The sequence below is a fragment of the Poromitra crassiceps genome (assembly GCF_964638095.1).
Source record: "Poromitra crassiceps genome assembly, chromosome: 20".
Taxonomy (NCBI): domain Eukaryota; kingdom Metazoa; phylum Chordata; class Actinopteri; order Beryciformes; family Melamphaidae; genus Poromitra; species Poromitra crassiceps.
Genome location: NC_139637.1, coordinates 8,477,178 through 8,494,754, shown reverse-complemented (window position 1 = coordinate 8,494,754; position 17,577 = coordinate 8,477,178). Strand labels below are relative to the sequence as shown.

At 43.6% G+C, this 17,577-nt stretch overlaps 1 protein-coding gene and 1 pseudogene across 2 annotated transcripts in view; one reads left to right on the top strand and one right to left on the bottom strand.

Moving 5' to 3' along the window:
- Positions 1-697: 697 nt before the first annotated feature.
- LOC310794828 (transketolase-like) lies at positions 698-7,647 on the top strand (the record flags this gene model as incomplete). The annotated part of the gene is made up of 9 exons (XM_083656881.1): positions 698-722; positions 1,198-1,385; positions 4,143-4,307; positions 4,684-4,840; positions 5,155-5,285; positions 5,710-5,793; positions 6,515-6,608; positions 6,804-6,926; positions 7,334-7,647. The coding sequence occupies 9 exons, from the start codon at positions 698-700 to the stop codon at positions 7,645-7,647; spliced, it is 1,281 nt and encodes a 426-aa protein (XP_083513007.1).
- Positions 7,648-13,590: 5,943 nt separating this feature from the next.
- Positions 13,591-17,577, bottom strand: part of LOC310794827 (putative oxidoreductase YccK) — an 8,171-nt pseudogene continuing 4,184 nt past the window's right edge. Inside the window, exons 6-7 of the transcript in view lie at positions 17,516-17,577; positions 13,591-13,999 (exon numbers count right to left, since the gene is read on the bottom strand). The exon at positions 17,516-17,577 is cut by the window's right edge and continues 32 nt beyond it. The product of the transcript in view is annotated as a putative oxidoreductase YccK (transcript). The remainder of the gene's footprint in view (positions 14,000-17,515) is intronic.

Sequence of the window (17,577 nt, the reverse complement as noted above, 5' to 3'; positions counted from 1 at the left end):
TTGACTTGGTTCAACTTCTTGTCTGCTGAGTCCGAGTCGGTGTCAATATACAGATTATCGTCTTTGTCTTCGTCCATGCTGAAAACACACAAGTAAACAAAAATGTACAAGAAGGGACAAATTGAAGAGGCGGTTCAAACACATTACCAGATATAAAGATTTAAAAAAGCATCTTCGGTAGTATTAAATTGTGTGTGGTGTTAAAAATAATAATAATCAGGCGACCCTATTTGAATTCCAGGCGACCCCACTTAGGGTCATGACGACCCTAAGGTTGGGAACCACTGAATTAACGTTACCAAAGATTATATTTAATTCAGCCGCAAGTTGAGTATCACTGAATTAAACCTTCCACGTGGATCACTGAAGTGAAGATGAAATGCTAATCTGAATGACACTGCCTTGATCAGATCACTCATCACTACACTGTGAAAAGCCAATACAGGTGATTCACCTGTATAAATAAAGGTTAAATAAAAAATAAAAAATAAAACTGCTATGAAATGGCTACTCTCTCCCACTCATCATCAATGGGGCAACCGCCGATATCTTTCTTTTGAGGAAAGGAAGGAAATGAGTACATGTAGACTAGAGTCTTGTGATCCAACGTCATGTCATCTTGAAGCGTTTCTGAGACTGGCTGACTCACAAGCTATAACGTTTCAAGTTTTATGGAAGAAAAATAAGAAAAATTGTGATGGAGACAGAGATCTTGGCACAATGTAGCTAGCCGCAACAGTTGCCTCATTGGGATAATGTAGTTACCAAGGCATTGCACTTTCCCTTCCCCCAACCTGACTAACTTCACAAGCATGCATGCGGTTGCGCTAACGTACACAGCTAACTGCTCTGAGCAGAAAAGCAGGAAGATAGCTCAAAGGAAACTAGCACGTTCGGCACCAATCTAATGAAGATAGCCTTAAAAATGGAAAACACTGCACTGCTAAACTATTAACACAGAACTATTGCAAATAAACTTGACTTGACTAATATATGTTTCTTGCCATGTATTTGATGGCATAATATGGCACCGTAACAATTTAGCATTTATTTGGACTTCATATGTGTGTAAAAATCCAAGTTTGTGCCCATCAGGTAACACACGAGAGTGTTAAAAATTATTAATAAAAATTAAAAAATTATTAAAATTATTAAAAATGTTTATGTCTAATATCTTCCTCCATGTGTGTGTTTCAGCAGCGGAGGATAAGATGGGCTGGCACGGGAAGCCGCTGCCTAAAGACATGGCGGACATCGAGCTGCAGAGTCGCATCAGCAGCAGCAGCAAGCGCCTCTACCCGGCCCCGCCCAACGACGACGCCCCGCCCGTCAACCTCCGCAACATGCGCATGCCAAGCGCACCCAGCTACAAAACTGGAGACAAGGTATATGTTTGAAAGTCAAGTCATACAGCCAAGCTGGGATGTCTTCATTAAAGCTGTGTCCCCAATCATTCGTTTACACTGTGTGATTTATGGGGTTGAAAGTATTTGATCACTCTCAAATGTGGAACCTGGGGGCACCCGGGTAGTGTAGCGGTAGATTCCCTGCCTGCCCAACATGAGGGTTGCAGGTTCAAGCCCCCTGCCAGGGCCGCTGCTGGCCATTTGGGTGCCCTAAGCGTAATTGTTTTGTGGTGCCCCCCCCCCGCAAAACTTTCAATAACTGTCAAACGAAAGACTGCAAATTCATTAATTATGAAGGATACTAGTGTATCTCACATTTCATTACATGTGGTAAACAAACAATTGTTAGAATTACTGTACATGTCAGCAAACAAGCGATTGTTAAACTGTACATGCAAGCAGGGGCGGACTGGGATCATAATTCAGGCCGGGCATTAGATACCAAGGAGGCCAGGCCGATACGGGCCGACGTGCGTGAAAAATGCGTGAAAAATTTGGGCTGTTTGAAGTCCAATTTGGGCCGTTTGAAGCCAGATTTGGGCTGTTTGAAGCCAGATTTGGGCCGTTTGAAGCCCGATTTGGGTCGTTTGAAGTCAGATTTGGGCCAGTTGAAGACAGATTTGGGCCGTTTGAAGCCCAATTTGGGCCGAGTCCAATTTTACAATGAGATGCACCCACTTTAACCCTGAATAAAGTAATAAAAACACTAGTAAACCAGTAGGCGGCGCCTGGCCTGCTGTTCAGTGAGTGGCCTGACTGAGGGCACCAAAAAAAAAAAAAAAAAAAAAAAAAATTGGTGCCCTCAGTCACATGATGCCCTATGCAGTCTGCGTACTCTGCCTAATGGGGTGCGGCGGGCCTGCCCCCTGCTCAAATAAAAGTAGAGCACGTACATCCACTCTTCAGTTAGCAAGTGCAGGAGAGCCCACGCACTGCGTAGAGCCCGATGCTGGGTGTGTGCGGACTTGATTATTACTATTTTATTTGTTTTACCTCAAGCCTCTGTGCTAGGCACTTAGGGGTATATGTCCTGGTCGCTGCACTAGCGCCTCCTCTGGTCGGTCGGGGCGCCTGTTTGGGGGCGAGAGGAACTGGGGGGGGGCAATAGTGTGATCTGGCCAGTGAAACTCCTCGCTGTCAAGTGAAAAGAAGCGACTGGCGACGCTGCACAATGTGACAACCTAGACTTGTCCCCGGACCATACGTTTCACAACGATACAGACACACCCCCGGATACACCCATCTACTTACGGATTCGTTCCATGGATGTATTATAGATTCGTTCCCGTTCGCGCCATTATTCAACTCCCTTCCGCATATGTTCATTCAGTTTTTCTTCTGAGAGAAGGAAGGAGGAAAAAGCGAGAGGTGCGTCGCCGCCGGAGCAGCACGCTCTGGGACAGCAAACAAAAAGTAAGGTTGTTTAAAGTAAACCTGGTCACACTGTTTATCCACCTGCCTGCCACTGAAGCCGTCCTCCGTGCCTTCAACAAACTCTTGTTTTCTCTCAGATCGCTCCATTGCCTCTCTGCTCGGATGCTCTCCTTTCAGCTGTCTCGCTGTTTACTCAAGCCACTGAAGCCAGCGTCACTCACCCACCCGCAGCAGCAAAACCCGTTCGGGATTGGCGGACTGCATATTGGACTGACTGACAGACTGTAAGTGAGAAAAGCTATTCTTACTTGACAGGGTTTTGTGGATTCTTTGTTTTGGGTTGTATTTAAAAGCTGAACTGAATTGAATTGCACTGAATGTAATTTCCTTGTTTCACCAGGGCTTTTTTGCTGGGAGCACATAACCTGTGAAAAGAAAACCTGTAAATGGAATGGATTACTTTTTGTGGTACTATGAACCATTGAACTGACTGGATGGGTCGGGTGTAAATCCTGGACTGGATTACCTGTGTGAACTGAGGGATATGGACCTGAAATGAACTTTTCCCTGAAACTATTTTCTTGCACAATATATATACTGAAACTGAGTTTGTTGGGTGTGGTCTGAAATTATTTGAGTGTTTCTGTGTTTGCATTTAATGTTTGCATTTAATGTATTTGTTCTTGCTGGGTTGAACTTTGTTCATTCAATGTGCAGGGTGTACATGTTGTTTTGTGTGCACCTTTGTGAGGTTTGGTAAGACTATGAATGACACAACCCTGACTTAACTCTTAAATGCTAGGAGAGAGACCTGGCTGGCACCCCTAACAAAATAATACAGAATAAAGAAGGAAGGATAAGTCTGAAAGTCAAACCGTCACAACATGTATCAGAGGTAGTATGTGCTCGTCTACCGCGGCTCTCACCTGATCGGCAGAGGGGGTGGAGCAACAACCAGGACAGGAGGGGGAATTAAAGTACAATTGGGTAGAAAACAGGTTAATAGTAGTCTGATGGCTTTCACTTTATAAGTAGATTACTATGGATAGCTGGGGTATCTAGAATATATCAACAAACAATCTGACTGTATTACCTGTGGATTGTGAATCGGTGTAGCAAGTTGACTGTCTGACTGTTTCTCTGTCTTTCTGTCTGTCTCTCTCTGTCTGTCTGTCTCTCTCTCTGTCTGTCTCTCTCTGTCTGTCTGTCTGTCTCCCTGTCTGTCTGTCTCTCTCTGTCTGTCTGTGTGTCTGTCGTTCTGTCTCTCTGTCTGTCTGTCTCTCTGTCGTTCTGTCTCTCTGTCTGTCTCTCTGTCTCTCTGTCGTTCTGTCTCTCTGTCTGTCTGTTCTGATCTACAAACAGATTGCTACCAGGAAGGCGTACGGCATGGCGCTGGCCAAGCTAGGCCGCTCCAACGAGCATGTGGTGGCTCTGGACGGAGACACCAAGAACTCCACCTTCACCGAGCTCTTCAAGAACGAGCACCCCAACCGCTACGTGGAGTGCTTCATCGCAGAGCAGAACATGGTAAGAAAGAGCAGTGAACTAGTCCTTTACTCAGCAACCAACAACAGTAGAGGAATATGGCTGCCAGTCTCCAAAACATTAAGCACTACTAAACATACAAGTTAAGTAAGTTAAGTTGATAGCAACACAAGGGGAGTTGATCTATAATTCAAGAGTGAGATGAATCTCCTCTCTCCTCCTCTCCTCTCCTCTCCTCTCCTCTCCTCTCCTCTCCTCTCCTCTCCTCCCTCTCCTCTCCTCCTCTCCTTCCCTCTCCTCCCCTCCTCTCCTCTCCCCTCCTCTCCTCTCCTCTCCTCTCCTCTCCTCTCCTCTCTTCTCCTCTCCTCTCCTCCTTCTCCTCCTCTCCTCCCCCTCCCTCCCTCCCTCTCTCCTCCAGGTGAGCGTGGCGATAGGCTGTGCCACGCGGGATCGTAACGTGGTGTTCGCCAGCACCTTCGCCACCTTCTTCACGCGGGCGTACGACCAGCTCCGCATGGCCGCCATCTCCGAGAGCAACGTCAACCTCTGCGGCTCCCACTGCGGCGTCTCCATTGGTCAGTCCGGCTCTCTCTCTCCTCCAATACATCCAGGCGGTGTCTCGTCATGGTCATCAATGGGTGGTCGTTTTCCCCCACGGCCACACACACACACGCACGCGCACACACACACACACACACACACACACACACACACACCTATCTATCACAGCCTGATTTAATTCAGTGCTGAAGGTAAACCAAACACCATGTACCACGCATATGAAATCAAGATCAAGTGTGTGTGTGTGTGTGTGTGTGTGTGTGTGTGTGTGTGTGTGTTTGTTTGTGTGTGTGTGCGTGTGCATGTGCATGTGTGTGTGTGTGTCTAGGTGAGGACGGGCCGTCTCAGATGGGTCTGGAGGACTTAGCGATGTTCAGAGCCATCCCTACGGCAACCGTCTTCTACCCCAGCGACGGTGTCTCCACTGAGAAGGCTGTGGAGCTGGCCGCCAACACAAAGGTACGCACACACACGCACACCTACACACACACACGCACACCTACACACACACACACACACACACACACACACACGCACACACACACACGCACACACACACACGCACACCTACACACACACACAGCCATACAAACCGTCTCGCACCGTGGTTGACATAAGGACTGAAGAGCGACTGAAAATGATTTTAAATCCAAATGTGGTCTTTACCAAACTGTCTCGAGCAGCAGAGTCAAAGCTAGTTTTGGTATTTCAAGTTCTACTGCATTGATTTACACACACACACACACACACACACACACACACACACACACACACACACACACACACACACACACACACACAGGATCTTTCTCATCTGCTTCAGTGTTTTTATGAACTTTTATGAAGTCTTTAAAATCCAGACGGTTCCTTCTCTTCGTTCCAGGGTTTGTGTTTCATCCGAACGAGCCGCCCAGAGAACAACATCCTCTACAGCAGCAGTGAGGACTTCCATGTTGGACAGGCGAAGGTTTGTAAGAAACACCTCTTCACATAGTGTCGTTTTTAACATCATGTATTGTTCTGTTAATGCTGTTTGAGACATGTTTCCATCCCGGTAAGGAAAGCTTGCCCCCGCAATGTCTGCTAGAACACAGGATGCAGAAGAGATCTGACATCATTGAGGATGTCATCGGGAAGCTCGTGAGCCCACATCATTGGCTCGGTGACATCACAGTCTATTTGGCACATAGAGATGATGTCATCGGCGACATCATGACATCGCTATGACATCATGATGCCAGGGGAGGTCCATGCCATCTTACGATGACATCCTGTGTTGGGTCGGTTGCGCACCATGCCGGAGTTGAGCCGGCAACCTCCCAGGATGAGATGACAGCTTTGTGAATTGCAACAGCTTTAGCCACTGTGCTACTGTCCTTCGTCCCTTTACTGTCCCTCGTCCCTTTACTGTCCCTCGTCCCTTTACTGTCCCTCGTCCCTTTACTGTCCCTCATCCCTTTACTGTCCCTCATCCATCTGAGCACCTTGACCAGAACCTTCTTAACTTGAGTATTAACATGATAATGCTGTAATACTTCTCATCTGGCGTTTCAAAATTTAATTTCACACTTTTCTTAATCCCTCATCATCATCATCATCTTCATCATCATCAAAACTAACTGCTTGATTCATCTGGAAGTGGGGAAGTTATATTTGAGAATCTGTCCGTTCTCCCATCATGCAACCAGGTTGTGTACAAGACCAATGATGACCATGTGACTGTGATTGGAGCAGGAGTGACGCTGCACGAGGCTCTGGCTGCTGCTGAACAGCTGAAGAAAGGTAAGAAGAAGAAATAAAGAAAGAAAGAAAGAAAGAAAGAAAGAAAGATGACTGTATATACCACATGATGGACATGATGCCCTATTGTTACTGTACAGTGTGTCAGTAACATACAGAGCATCAGTTGGACTAAGGTGCATCTACACTTCCTCTGCTGCTGGCTTTAGAGTAATACTTGCCTCTCTCCTCCCTCAGAGAGAATCAACATCCGCGTGATCGACCCGTTCACCATCAAGCCCCTGGACTCCAAGACCATCATCGAGAACGCCAGGGCGACCAGAGGACGCATCATCACAGTGGAGGACCACTACTATGAAGGTGAGCCGTCACAGAGACAACAGCACTCAAATTAAGATGCCCCAAATAGAATTATTCTAAAAGAAAACAAAAAAGAAATGCCTGAAAGTATTGAATTACTTCCCAAAAATATCCTAAACCCTCTCTCTCTCTCTCTCTCTCTTAATTAACCTCTTAAGAGAGAGGTACCGTATCGATATCGATACGGTATCAATAGGGTATCGATACCGGATCGATACAGTATACGAAAAAATGGCCATCCGAAAAAATAACCCCTTGGAAAATACGATACTGTATCGATATAGTATGGATATTGTATCGATATTGTATCGAAACAGTATTGCAGAAAAACGTATTGCGATATATTGCCGTATCGATGTTATTGCACAGCCCTGGTTGTGACTCCTCTGTCTCGTCTGTCTCCTCAGGCGGGCTGGGCGAGGCCGTGTGCTCGGCGGTGGTGAACGAGTCTGGCTTCAGCGTGCGCCGCCTGGCCGTGTCCCACGTGCCCCGCAGCGGCCAGCCCAGCGAGCTGCTGCGCATCTTCGGCATCAACCATCGCCCAGGCCGCACGCAAGCTGCTCAACAGCGCCACCAACGGCAAGTAAGGAGCACCTGCAGCAACGTCGCGGTAACTCCGTGGCAACCGGCGGTCGCCGTGGAGACAGCAAACAAACAGCCACAGAGGGAGGGGAAGCACTTCAGGCCCACGCACTCGCGTTCTCCGTCTTCATTTGGATAGAGAACGTTAACATGGTGTTTCTGTTTAATTGTCATTGATGTGGTTTTGACACCCAGGTACCCCCCACCCCACCCTATGCCCACCCCACCCCACCTCACCCCACCCCACCCCCACCCAGCCTTTCCCCCCCTTCAGTTGCCCCTATTTGTGAATTCAGTAACTCCACCCTACATCCACCCCTGTCCGTTTCCTCCTCCTCCCTCCAAGAGAAACTCTACTGCTGTAGAGAAACTCTACTGCTGTAGTGTGTCAGTAAAAAGCAGTGAAGAGAAACTCTACTGCTGTAGTGTGCCAGTAAAAAGCAGTGAAGAGAAACTCTACTGCTGTAGAGAAACTCTACTGCTGTAGTGTGTCAGTAAAACGCAGTGAACGTGGTTTGGAGTAAAGTGAAGGATTTTTTGTGTGACTTTTGCTTTATGGGGAACGGAACCATTTTCACTTCTTTGGACTCAGCGTCTCTTATGCCTGCACCCAGTACTACTGTTTTTGACCCCGCCCCCCAACCTCCCCACCGCCACCTTTTTTCACCACTAGAGGCAGCAGGGTGTGGAGAAACTCTGGTTTTGGTCTGTTTGAGCACAGACTGTTTTTTAACCCTTTTTGACCCTGAGTTGGATGGTTCACACCAATAAAGGGATGGTTTCTTCACAAAACCTGTCTGATGTCTTTTTCTTTGAGGTTTTTACACTTGAAATGTGAATAAAAAGTAACGATGAAATGAAAAATGACTTTCACTGAAGAATAAAATTGAAAATAAAGACTATTACTAACTAGATTCCTACCAAGACCATAAACAGAGGTGTGAGCAACTTTACTTGAGTCACAAGTCAGTATTTGCATTTGAGAAAATCTTAATAAACAAAGTAAAAAATATATAAATTAATATTTAAATATTATTAAAATAAATAAATAAATATATGTATGTATAGCCTTAAACTAGAGGGAGGAACTAGTTTCCTTATAGCTTCAGCTCTTCCTGTAGCCATCCTGGAGGCTTTCTTAACTATTTCTGTCCAGCCTTTAGGAACAGTCAGCACAAACGACTCTTAGGACCTCAGACTGTTCTGTCCTCTTATATACGAATGTGCATTTCTGTATATAGCGCTGAGACACACCTACTCGTGTGTGTGTGTGTGTGTGTGAGAGAGAGAGAGAGAGATGTTTAAGTGCCTGGGTGAGCACTGAAAGCCTACTGGAGCACACAAGCCCAGATCGTCCACATGTTGTGCATCTTTCATGTGTGTTAATAATTGAAAACCCTATTAAAAGATTCAAACTGCCTGCAGCACGTGTGCTTATATGGCTGTTTGTGAGAGAGTATATTATATATATATATATATATATATATATATATATATATATATATATATATATATATATATATATATATATATATATATATATATATAATAGTATAGTATATTAGATACTTCTGTGTCTAATTACAAGGCCTCCTTATACCAGATTAGCATAATTTACTAAATGCTGGGCAATAATTCAAGATGATCATTCATTCGTTCATTCATTCATAAAAAAAATCATCCTATCGTGATCGGAGTAATTGTATCAAATTATCTTGACACAATTACGTTGTCTAAACAAATGATGAAAAGCAAATACTAATCAAAATCTCTCACAATATGAGATGTGGGACAAAGGGAAACTTGTTTGGAAATTACAGCATTTCATTTGAAGATCAATGTGATTATTTTGTGATTTTTGCATGTTGTCGCTGTGGTGTGAAAGCCTCATATCTCCAAAATGTCAACTTTTCAGAAACTCAGAAAAACAGCGTTGATGTTAGGTTGGCCACCTTCTTGTCTCTTTCAGTTGATCAAAAGCCGTTTTAAACCGGTTTCATCAGCCCAAGTCTGAACATTTCAAGTTAAAACATTGGAGGTTTCATGTCAACAGGCTCAGCAATTTGCTCAGCAGATATTGTCATATATCATATAGCTAGAACACTTTTCTATGATTATCCTGATATCAATATTGCTCTATACAGCCCTATATCCCAGGTAACTCATCTGTCATAGTCGCCTATTTAACCCACTATATTTCTACATCTGATATTTTCTGTGATGGAACTTGAAGATTTGTGGCTCTATCCAGGGTTCAGTCACAGGTTAGCATGCTGTTCACTTTTCCTTCCCCTCTGATGTTCTGCATGGATCTGATGAACCTCGCTTCACATACAAATCAGCTTTAAGACATAGTTATATAAAAAAGTATCTTATTGAAAAGTGTATGAAATAGATTCATAATTGCAGCAATGAACATACACGTGCCAGTCAAAAGCAGGTGACCATTCTGAAGTGTGACTTTGTATGTATGCTATATAGTGAGAGCCACTATATACAGTACAGGATCCTCTTTGTCCCTGACTGTATCACCACAGCCCTTTGTCTCCGCTGTGCTGAACCCCAGCTGGCCCGGGGGTCACATGATGCAGGAGGTTTGATGTGATGTCTTTGGATGTGTTTGACGTTGACCACGGTCCTATAGCGCAGCAGGAGTCTGTCTGCTTTCTGAGCGTCAGCTGGGTGTGTGAGCAGAGATGGGCAGTATTTGAAATACTTGTATTTGAAATACGTATTTCAACTACTTTTTTGTATTTTGTAATTTGTATTTGGCTGGGCAGAGAAAAATGAGATGTAATTTGTATCAAGATACTTTCAGATCTTGTATTTTGTGTATTTCAAATACATAAAATACATTTTTCTTTTTATTCTCAAATTGACACATGTAAACATTGACACAGGTTTAAACTAAAGATGGAGAAATTAGTTGTACTAAAAACAACTAAGTGAACTAAACTGAAACCTGATATGAATAAACAGAGAAATTACTTGTACTAAAAAACAACTAACTGGACTGAACTGAAACCTGATTTGAATAGGAGAAATTAGTTGTACTAAAAACAACTAAGTGAACTAAACTGAACTGAAACCTGATATGAAAAGATGGAGAAATAAGGTGTATTGAAAAACAACTAACTGAACTGAAACCTGATGTGAAAAGATGAAGAAATTAGTTGTGCTAAAAACAACTAAGTGAACTAAACTGAAACCTGATATGAATAAACAGAGAAATTACTTGTACTAAAAAACAACTAACTGGACTGAACTGAAACCTGATTTGAATAGGAGAAATTAATTGTACTAAAAACAACTAAGTGACCTAAACTGAACTGAAACCTGATATGAAAAGATGGAGAAATAAGGTGTATTGAAAAACAACTAACTGAACTGAAACCTGATGTGAAAAGATGGAGAAATTAGTTGTACTAAAAACAACTAAGTGAACTAAACTGAAACCTGATATGAATAGATGGAGAAATAAGTTGAAAAAACAACTAACTGAACTAAACTGAAACCTGATATGATTCAGAATAGATAGAGAAATAAGTTGTACTGAAAAACAACCAACTGAACTAAACTGAAAGCTGATATGATTCAGAATAGATTGAGAAAGAAGTTGTATTGAAAAACTAACTAACTGAACTAAACTGAAACCTGATGTGAATAGCTGAAGAAATAAGTTGTACTGGAAAAACAACAACTAACTGAACTATACTAAAACCTGATATGAATAGATTGAGAAATAAGTTGTACTGAAAAAAAACCTAACTGAACTAAACTGAAACCTGATTTGAATAGGAGAAATTAGTTGTACTGAAAAACAACTAACTGTCATAAACCTGATTTGAATAGATGGAGAAATTAGTTATACTGAAAAACTATAACTGAACACCAAAGTACCCTAATGAAAATCAAAAATGTCTTTCTGTTGCTACAAGGATGTCTGAGCTTCACTGTGCATAATGATGGCTGTGCAGATTTTGACACTAGAATGGTGTTACCACTGCTGATAGTGGAAAGTTGTATTCAGTGAGTGATTGTTCTTTAGTAATTATGTTCTAGATAGCCAGGTTGTTTTGGATTTTGTTTATGAAGCAGAAGGAGGGGAAGTCATTTTAAGGATGTAAGGATTTGAACAAGAGTCCAATTTCATGGAAGGCCTTTTTTGTTTGAGATGCAGTTTCTCATCGTTCCTCTCACCGATTCACAATTTCACAACCTTAGACAGGATGTGCATCAGGGCATTCAATTCCTGAAATGTAACCTTTTCTAGTTGTATAAATATGTTTGCACGTTAAATAAATACTGTGATGACAAGTTACTGACATGGTGGTGAATGTGAAGTTGTTTAAAGGGGACCTACTATGCCTTTTACCTATTTCAGTTATTTATATATTGTGTTATGATGTCAGATATCTATGGCTAAACATAGTCAAAGTTCCAAAACTTGAGGTTAACATGCAGAAATGCTGCCTTTAAGTCAAAAGCCCTCACAGAAGGTGATTAACAGCTGAGCTGAAGGAGAAATTAGTTCTACTGAAAAACAACTAAAACTAAAATGGAAGAACTGCAGTGTGTTAGGGAGTACACATACTGTGACAGAGGACTAAAGAGAGGATTTACTGTCTAAGGAAACCAGAAAATTTCACTTTTGAATAGCTGAAATCAGAGAATTAGGACATTTTCCTTAAAGAAATGTCTCTAAATGATTAATAGATCATCAAAATAGGCAATTAATTTAATATTTGGCAATTCATCTATGAATTGACTAATCGTTGCAGCTCTTTATAAGTTTTTATAAAATGTATTTTCATGTATTTTCAAAATACAAAATACGTATTTGTATCTCAAATACATTTTCAGACAGGTATTTTGTATTTGTATTGTGATACATTTTTTGAGCAAGTATTTGTAATTTGTATCAAAATACTTTATGATGTATTTTCGCCCATCTCTGTGTGTGAGAGTGTGTGTGTGTGTGAGAGAGAGTGTGTGTGTGCGTGTGTGTGTGTGTGTGTGTGAGAGAGAGCAAAAACGACAGATTGTGTGTTGTGTGTGTCTTCATATGTGTGTTTATGGATTAGTGTCTAATGTATATTTCGTGCTGTTCTCATATCATCTGTCAGGCCAGACAGTGCTACAGGGCTGACAACTCCTTCCCCTTCACTGAGCCCCCGCCCCCCGGCACACACACACACACACACACACACACACACACACACACAGACACACACACACACACACACACACACACACACACACACACACACACACACACACACACACACACAGCCGGGTTCACAGACACAAAGGAATATCAACTTAATTGTCTCATGCCATCAAGCTCAAGATTAGATTGAATAATAATAATAATTAATAATAATATAATTAATAACTATATTTATATAGCACCTTTAATAACAGATTTCACAAAGTGCTTTGACTGACAAAATAAAAGCAGAATACTCAGAAATTATTCATTGAAAATACAGTAGGATGAAAACCAAAATAAACTGTAAAAGAAGAATAAAAGATCGAATTAAGAGATAGTTAAGATAAGACGTAAAAAGACAATAGAAAGATGATAAAAATGATAAAAAGCCAATGAGACAATAAAAATCTGATAAAAGCACAAACTTTATTTAAACAAATAAATAAAATGGTAATGGTTTGAAAATACCAAGAATATGTAATTCAACAAAAAAAATAGAAGGAAATGAGGCTTAGGAAATGACTGTATTGCAAATACTGTAATACTGTACTGTAGCGTTTGCATATTGTACACACAATATAAAATAGAATATTTGAGAATTGAGGAGATTCATTCACAAACTAATAGTTGTTTGAATGTTTTCTTTGAATTTTCTCGAACTAAAAAACACATTTTGACACCTTAATGTAAACAGCGAAGACGTTTGCTTGTGTCAGTGCAGACACAGTGCAGAGTTTTTCCCATGTTTTTTCCACTACAGCGTCAAGCAAGACGCACTGTTTCTGCTTCCTCTCTCCGCCTTCCTCTCGTTCTCCTCCTCCTCCCTCTTTCTGCCACATTCAGTAAGCCCCGCCCCCTCTTCCTCACTCTTTAGCGCCTGTACTCGTCCCCACAGTCCCCGATGAGCGCCATCAGGTCGCTGGAGCGCTGCGTCACGGCCTGCAGGGCGGCCAGGTCGTCCTCCGTCAGCCGGAGCTCGGGGCTGCAGCTGCGCAGGCTGTCTGCGATGTGTTGCCCGCCCCCGCCACTCCCAGACGACAGCCCACGATGACCCCGCCCACCGCCGGGCGGTCCAGGATGCAGCGCGTCGCCACGGACGCCATCGAGCAGCCGCGTCGCTCGGCGACCGTCTCCAAGGCGACGAGGAGCTCCTGGAAGAGGCTCCAGCCGCCCCACGCGTCAATCATCTTCTTGTACTTGGAGAGAGAGGAGGTGTCCAGCTCCGCCTCTGACTTAGGCTCCGCCTTCCCCAGATAACGCTCTGACAGCAGACCTCCAGCTGAGAGGAGAGGGCAGGGAGAGAGAGGGAGAGAGGGGGAGGAGAGGGCAGGGAGAGAGAGGGAGAGAGAGGGAGGGGTTGAAAAAAAATGGAGAGACAGAGTGAAGGAGTGAAGATGACGGGAGGGGGGGGGGGTGAAGGGGGAGGGGGCATGGAGACGGGATGTGTCGTCACCATTGGAGCGACTCCATCTTAGAAACCCACCATTTTACTTCTTTACCCCACTAACCCTAACTATAACCCAGCAGGATAACTATAACCCAGCAGGATAACTATAACCCAGCAGGATAACTATAACCCAGCAGGATAACTATAACCCAGCAGGATAACTAATAACCCAGCAGGATAACTATAACCCAGCAGGATAACTATAACCCAGCAGGATAACTATAACCCAGCAGGATAACTATAACCCAGCAGGATAACTATAACCCAGCAGGATAGTTCATATGCTCACTGCTTTTACATCATAAAACATCAAATCAAATTCTTCCTTGTAATTGTTCCACTTGAGTGACACGTATGTGGTTAATATGAGTAATACAACCGATGGGTAAATATAGTAGGGTCAAATATGATTGGCTTGAAGTCAATGTGCTGTATCTAACCCAGAGTATCTAACCCAGAGTATCTAACCCAGAGTATCTAACCCAGAGTGTTATCTAACCCAGAGTGTATCTAACCCAGAACCCAGAATGTATCTATAACCCAGAGTATCTAACCCAGATTATATAACCCAGAGTGTGTCTAACCCAGAGTGTATCTAACCCAGAGTGTGTCTAACCCAGAGTGTATCTAACCCAGAGTGTATCTAACCCAGAGTGTATCTAACCCAGAACCCAGAGTGTGTCTAACCCAGAGTGTGTCTAACCCAGAGTGTATCTAACCCAGAGTGTGTCTAACCCAGAGTGTGTCTAACCCAGAGTGTATCTAACCCAGAGTGTGTCTAACCCAGAGTGTATCTAACCCAGAGTGTGTCTAACCCAGAGTGTATCTCACCCAGAGTGTGTCTAACCCAGAGTGTGTCTAACCCAGAGTGTATCTAACCCAGAGTGTGTCTAACCCAGAGTGTGTCTAACCCAGAGTGTGTCTAACCCAGAGTGTATCTAACCCAGAGTGTATCTAACCCAGAGTGTATCTAACCCAGAGTGTGTCTAACCCAGAGTGTGTCTAACCCAGAGTGTATCTAACCCAGAGTGTGTCTAACCCAGAGTGTGTCTAACCCAGAGTGTATCTAACCCAGAGTGTGTCTAACCCAGAGTGTATCTAACCCAGAGTGTGTCTAACCCAGAACCCAGAGTGTGTCTAACCCAGAGTGTGTCTAACCCAGAGTGTATCTAACCCAGAGTGTGTCTAACCCAGAGTGTGTCTAACCCAGAGTGTGTCTAACCCAGAACCCAGAGTGTGTCTAACCCAGAGTGTGTCTAACCCAGAACCCAGAGTGTGTCTAACCCAGAGTGTGTCTAACCCAGAGTGTATCTAACCCAGAGTGTATCTAACCCAGAGTGTGTCTAACCCAGAGTGTGTCTAACCCAGAGTGTGTCTAACCCAGAGTATCTAACCCAGAGTATCTAACCCAGAGTGTATCTAACCCAGAGTATCTAACCCAGAGTGTTATCTAACCCAGAGTGTATCTAACCCAGAGTATCTAACCCAGAGTGTATCTAACCCAGAGTATCTAACCCAGAGTGTATCTAACCCAGAGTGTGTCTAACCCAGAGTGTGTCTAACCCAGAGTGTGTCTAACCCAGAGTATATAACCCAGAGTGTTATCTAACCCAGAGTGTATCTAACCCAGAGTGTGTCTAACCCAGAGTGTATCTAACCCAGAGTGTGTCTAACCCAGAGTGTGTCTAACCCAGAGTGTGTCTAACCCAGAACCCAGAGTGTGTCTAACCCAGAGTGTGTCTAACCCAGAACCCAGAGTGTGTCTAACCCAGAGTGTGTCTAACCCAGAGTGTATCTAACCCAGAGTGTATCTAACCCAGAGTGTGTCTAACCCAGAGTGTGTCTAACCCAGAGTGTGTCTAACCCAGAGTATCTAACCCAGAGTATCTAACCCAGAGTGTATCTAACCCAGAGTATCTAACCCAGAGTGTTATCTAACCCAGAGTGTATCTAACCCAGAGTATCTAACCCAGAGTGTATCTAACCCAGAGTATCTAACCCAGAGTGTATCTAACCCAGAGTGTGTCTAACCCAGAGTGTGTCTAACCCAGAGTGTGTCTAACCCAGAGTATATAACCCAGAGTGTTATCTAACCCAGAGTGTATCTAACCCAGAGTGTGTCTAACCCAGAGTGTATCTAACCCAGAGTGTGTCTAACCCAGAGTGTGTCTAACCCAGAGTATATAACCCAGAGTGTTATCTAACCCAGAGTGTATCTAACCCAGAGTGTGTCTAACCCAGAGTGTGTCTAACCCAGAGTGTATCTAACCCAGAGTGTGTCTAACCCAGAGTGTGTCTAACCCAGAGTGTGTCTAACCCAGAGTGTATCTAACCCAGAGTGTGTCTAACCCAGAGTATATAACCCAGAGTGTTATCTAACCCAGAGTGTATCTAACCCAGAGTATCTAACCCAGAGTGTATCTAACCCAGAGTATCTAACCCAGAGTGTATCTAACCCAGAGTGTGTCTAACCCAGAGTGTGTCTAACCCAGAGTGTGTCTAACCCAGAGTATCTAACCCAGAGTGTGTCTAACCCAGAGTGTGTCTAACCCAGAGTGTGTCTAACCCAGAGTGTATCTAACCCAGAGTGTGTCTAACCCAGAGTGTGTCTAACCCAGAGTGTATCTAACCCAGAGTGTGTCTAACCCAGAGTGTGTCTAACCCAGAGTGTATCTAACCCAGAGTGTGTCTAACCCAGAGTGTGTCTAACCCAGAGTGTATCTAACCCAGAGTGTGTCTAACCCAGAGTGTGTCTAACCCAGAGTGTATCTAACCCAGAGTGTGTCTAACCCAGAGTGTGTCTAACCCAGAGTATATAACCCAGAGTGTGTCTAACCCAGAGTGTGTCTAACCCAGAGTATATAACCCAGAGTGTTATCTAACCCAGAGTGTATCTAACCCAGAGTGTATCTAACACAGAGTGTATCTAACCCAGAGTGTTATCTAACCCAGAGTGTATCTAACACAGAGTGTATCTAACCCAGAGTGTTATCTAACCCAGAGTGTATCTAACCCAGAGTGTATCTAACCCAGAGTATATAACCCAGAGTGTATCTAACCCAGAGTGTGTCTAACCCAGACTGTATCTAACCCAGAGTATATAACCCAGAGTGTATCTAACCCAGAGTGTATCTAACCCAGAGTGTTATCTAACCCAGAGTGTATCTAACCCAGAGTGTATCTAACCCAGAGTATATAACCCAGAGTGTATCTAACCCAGAGTGTGTCTAACCCAGAGTGTATCTAACCCAGAGTATATAACCCAGAGTGTTATCTAACCCAGAGTGTATCTAACCCAGAGTGTATCTAACACAGAGTGTATCTAACCCAGAGTTGAGTGTATCTAACCCAGAGTGCCGTAGGTCAGGAGCTGGATATTGTTTGCCAGACAGAATTCCTCCATCCTCGCT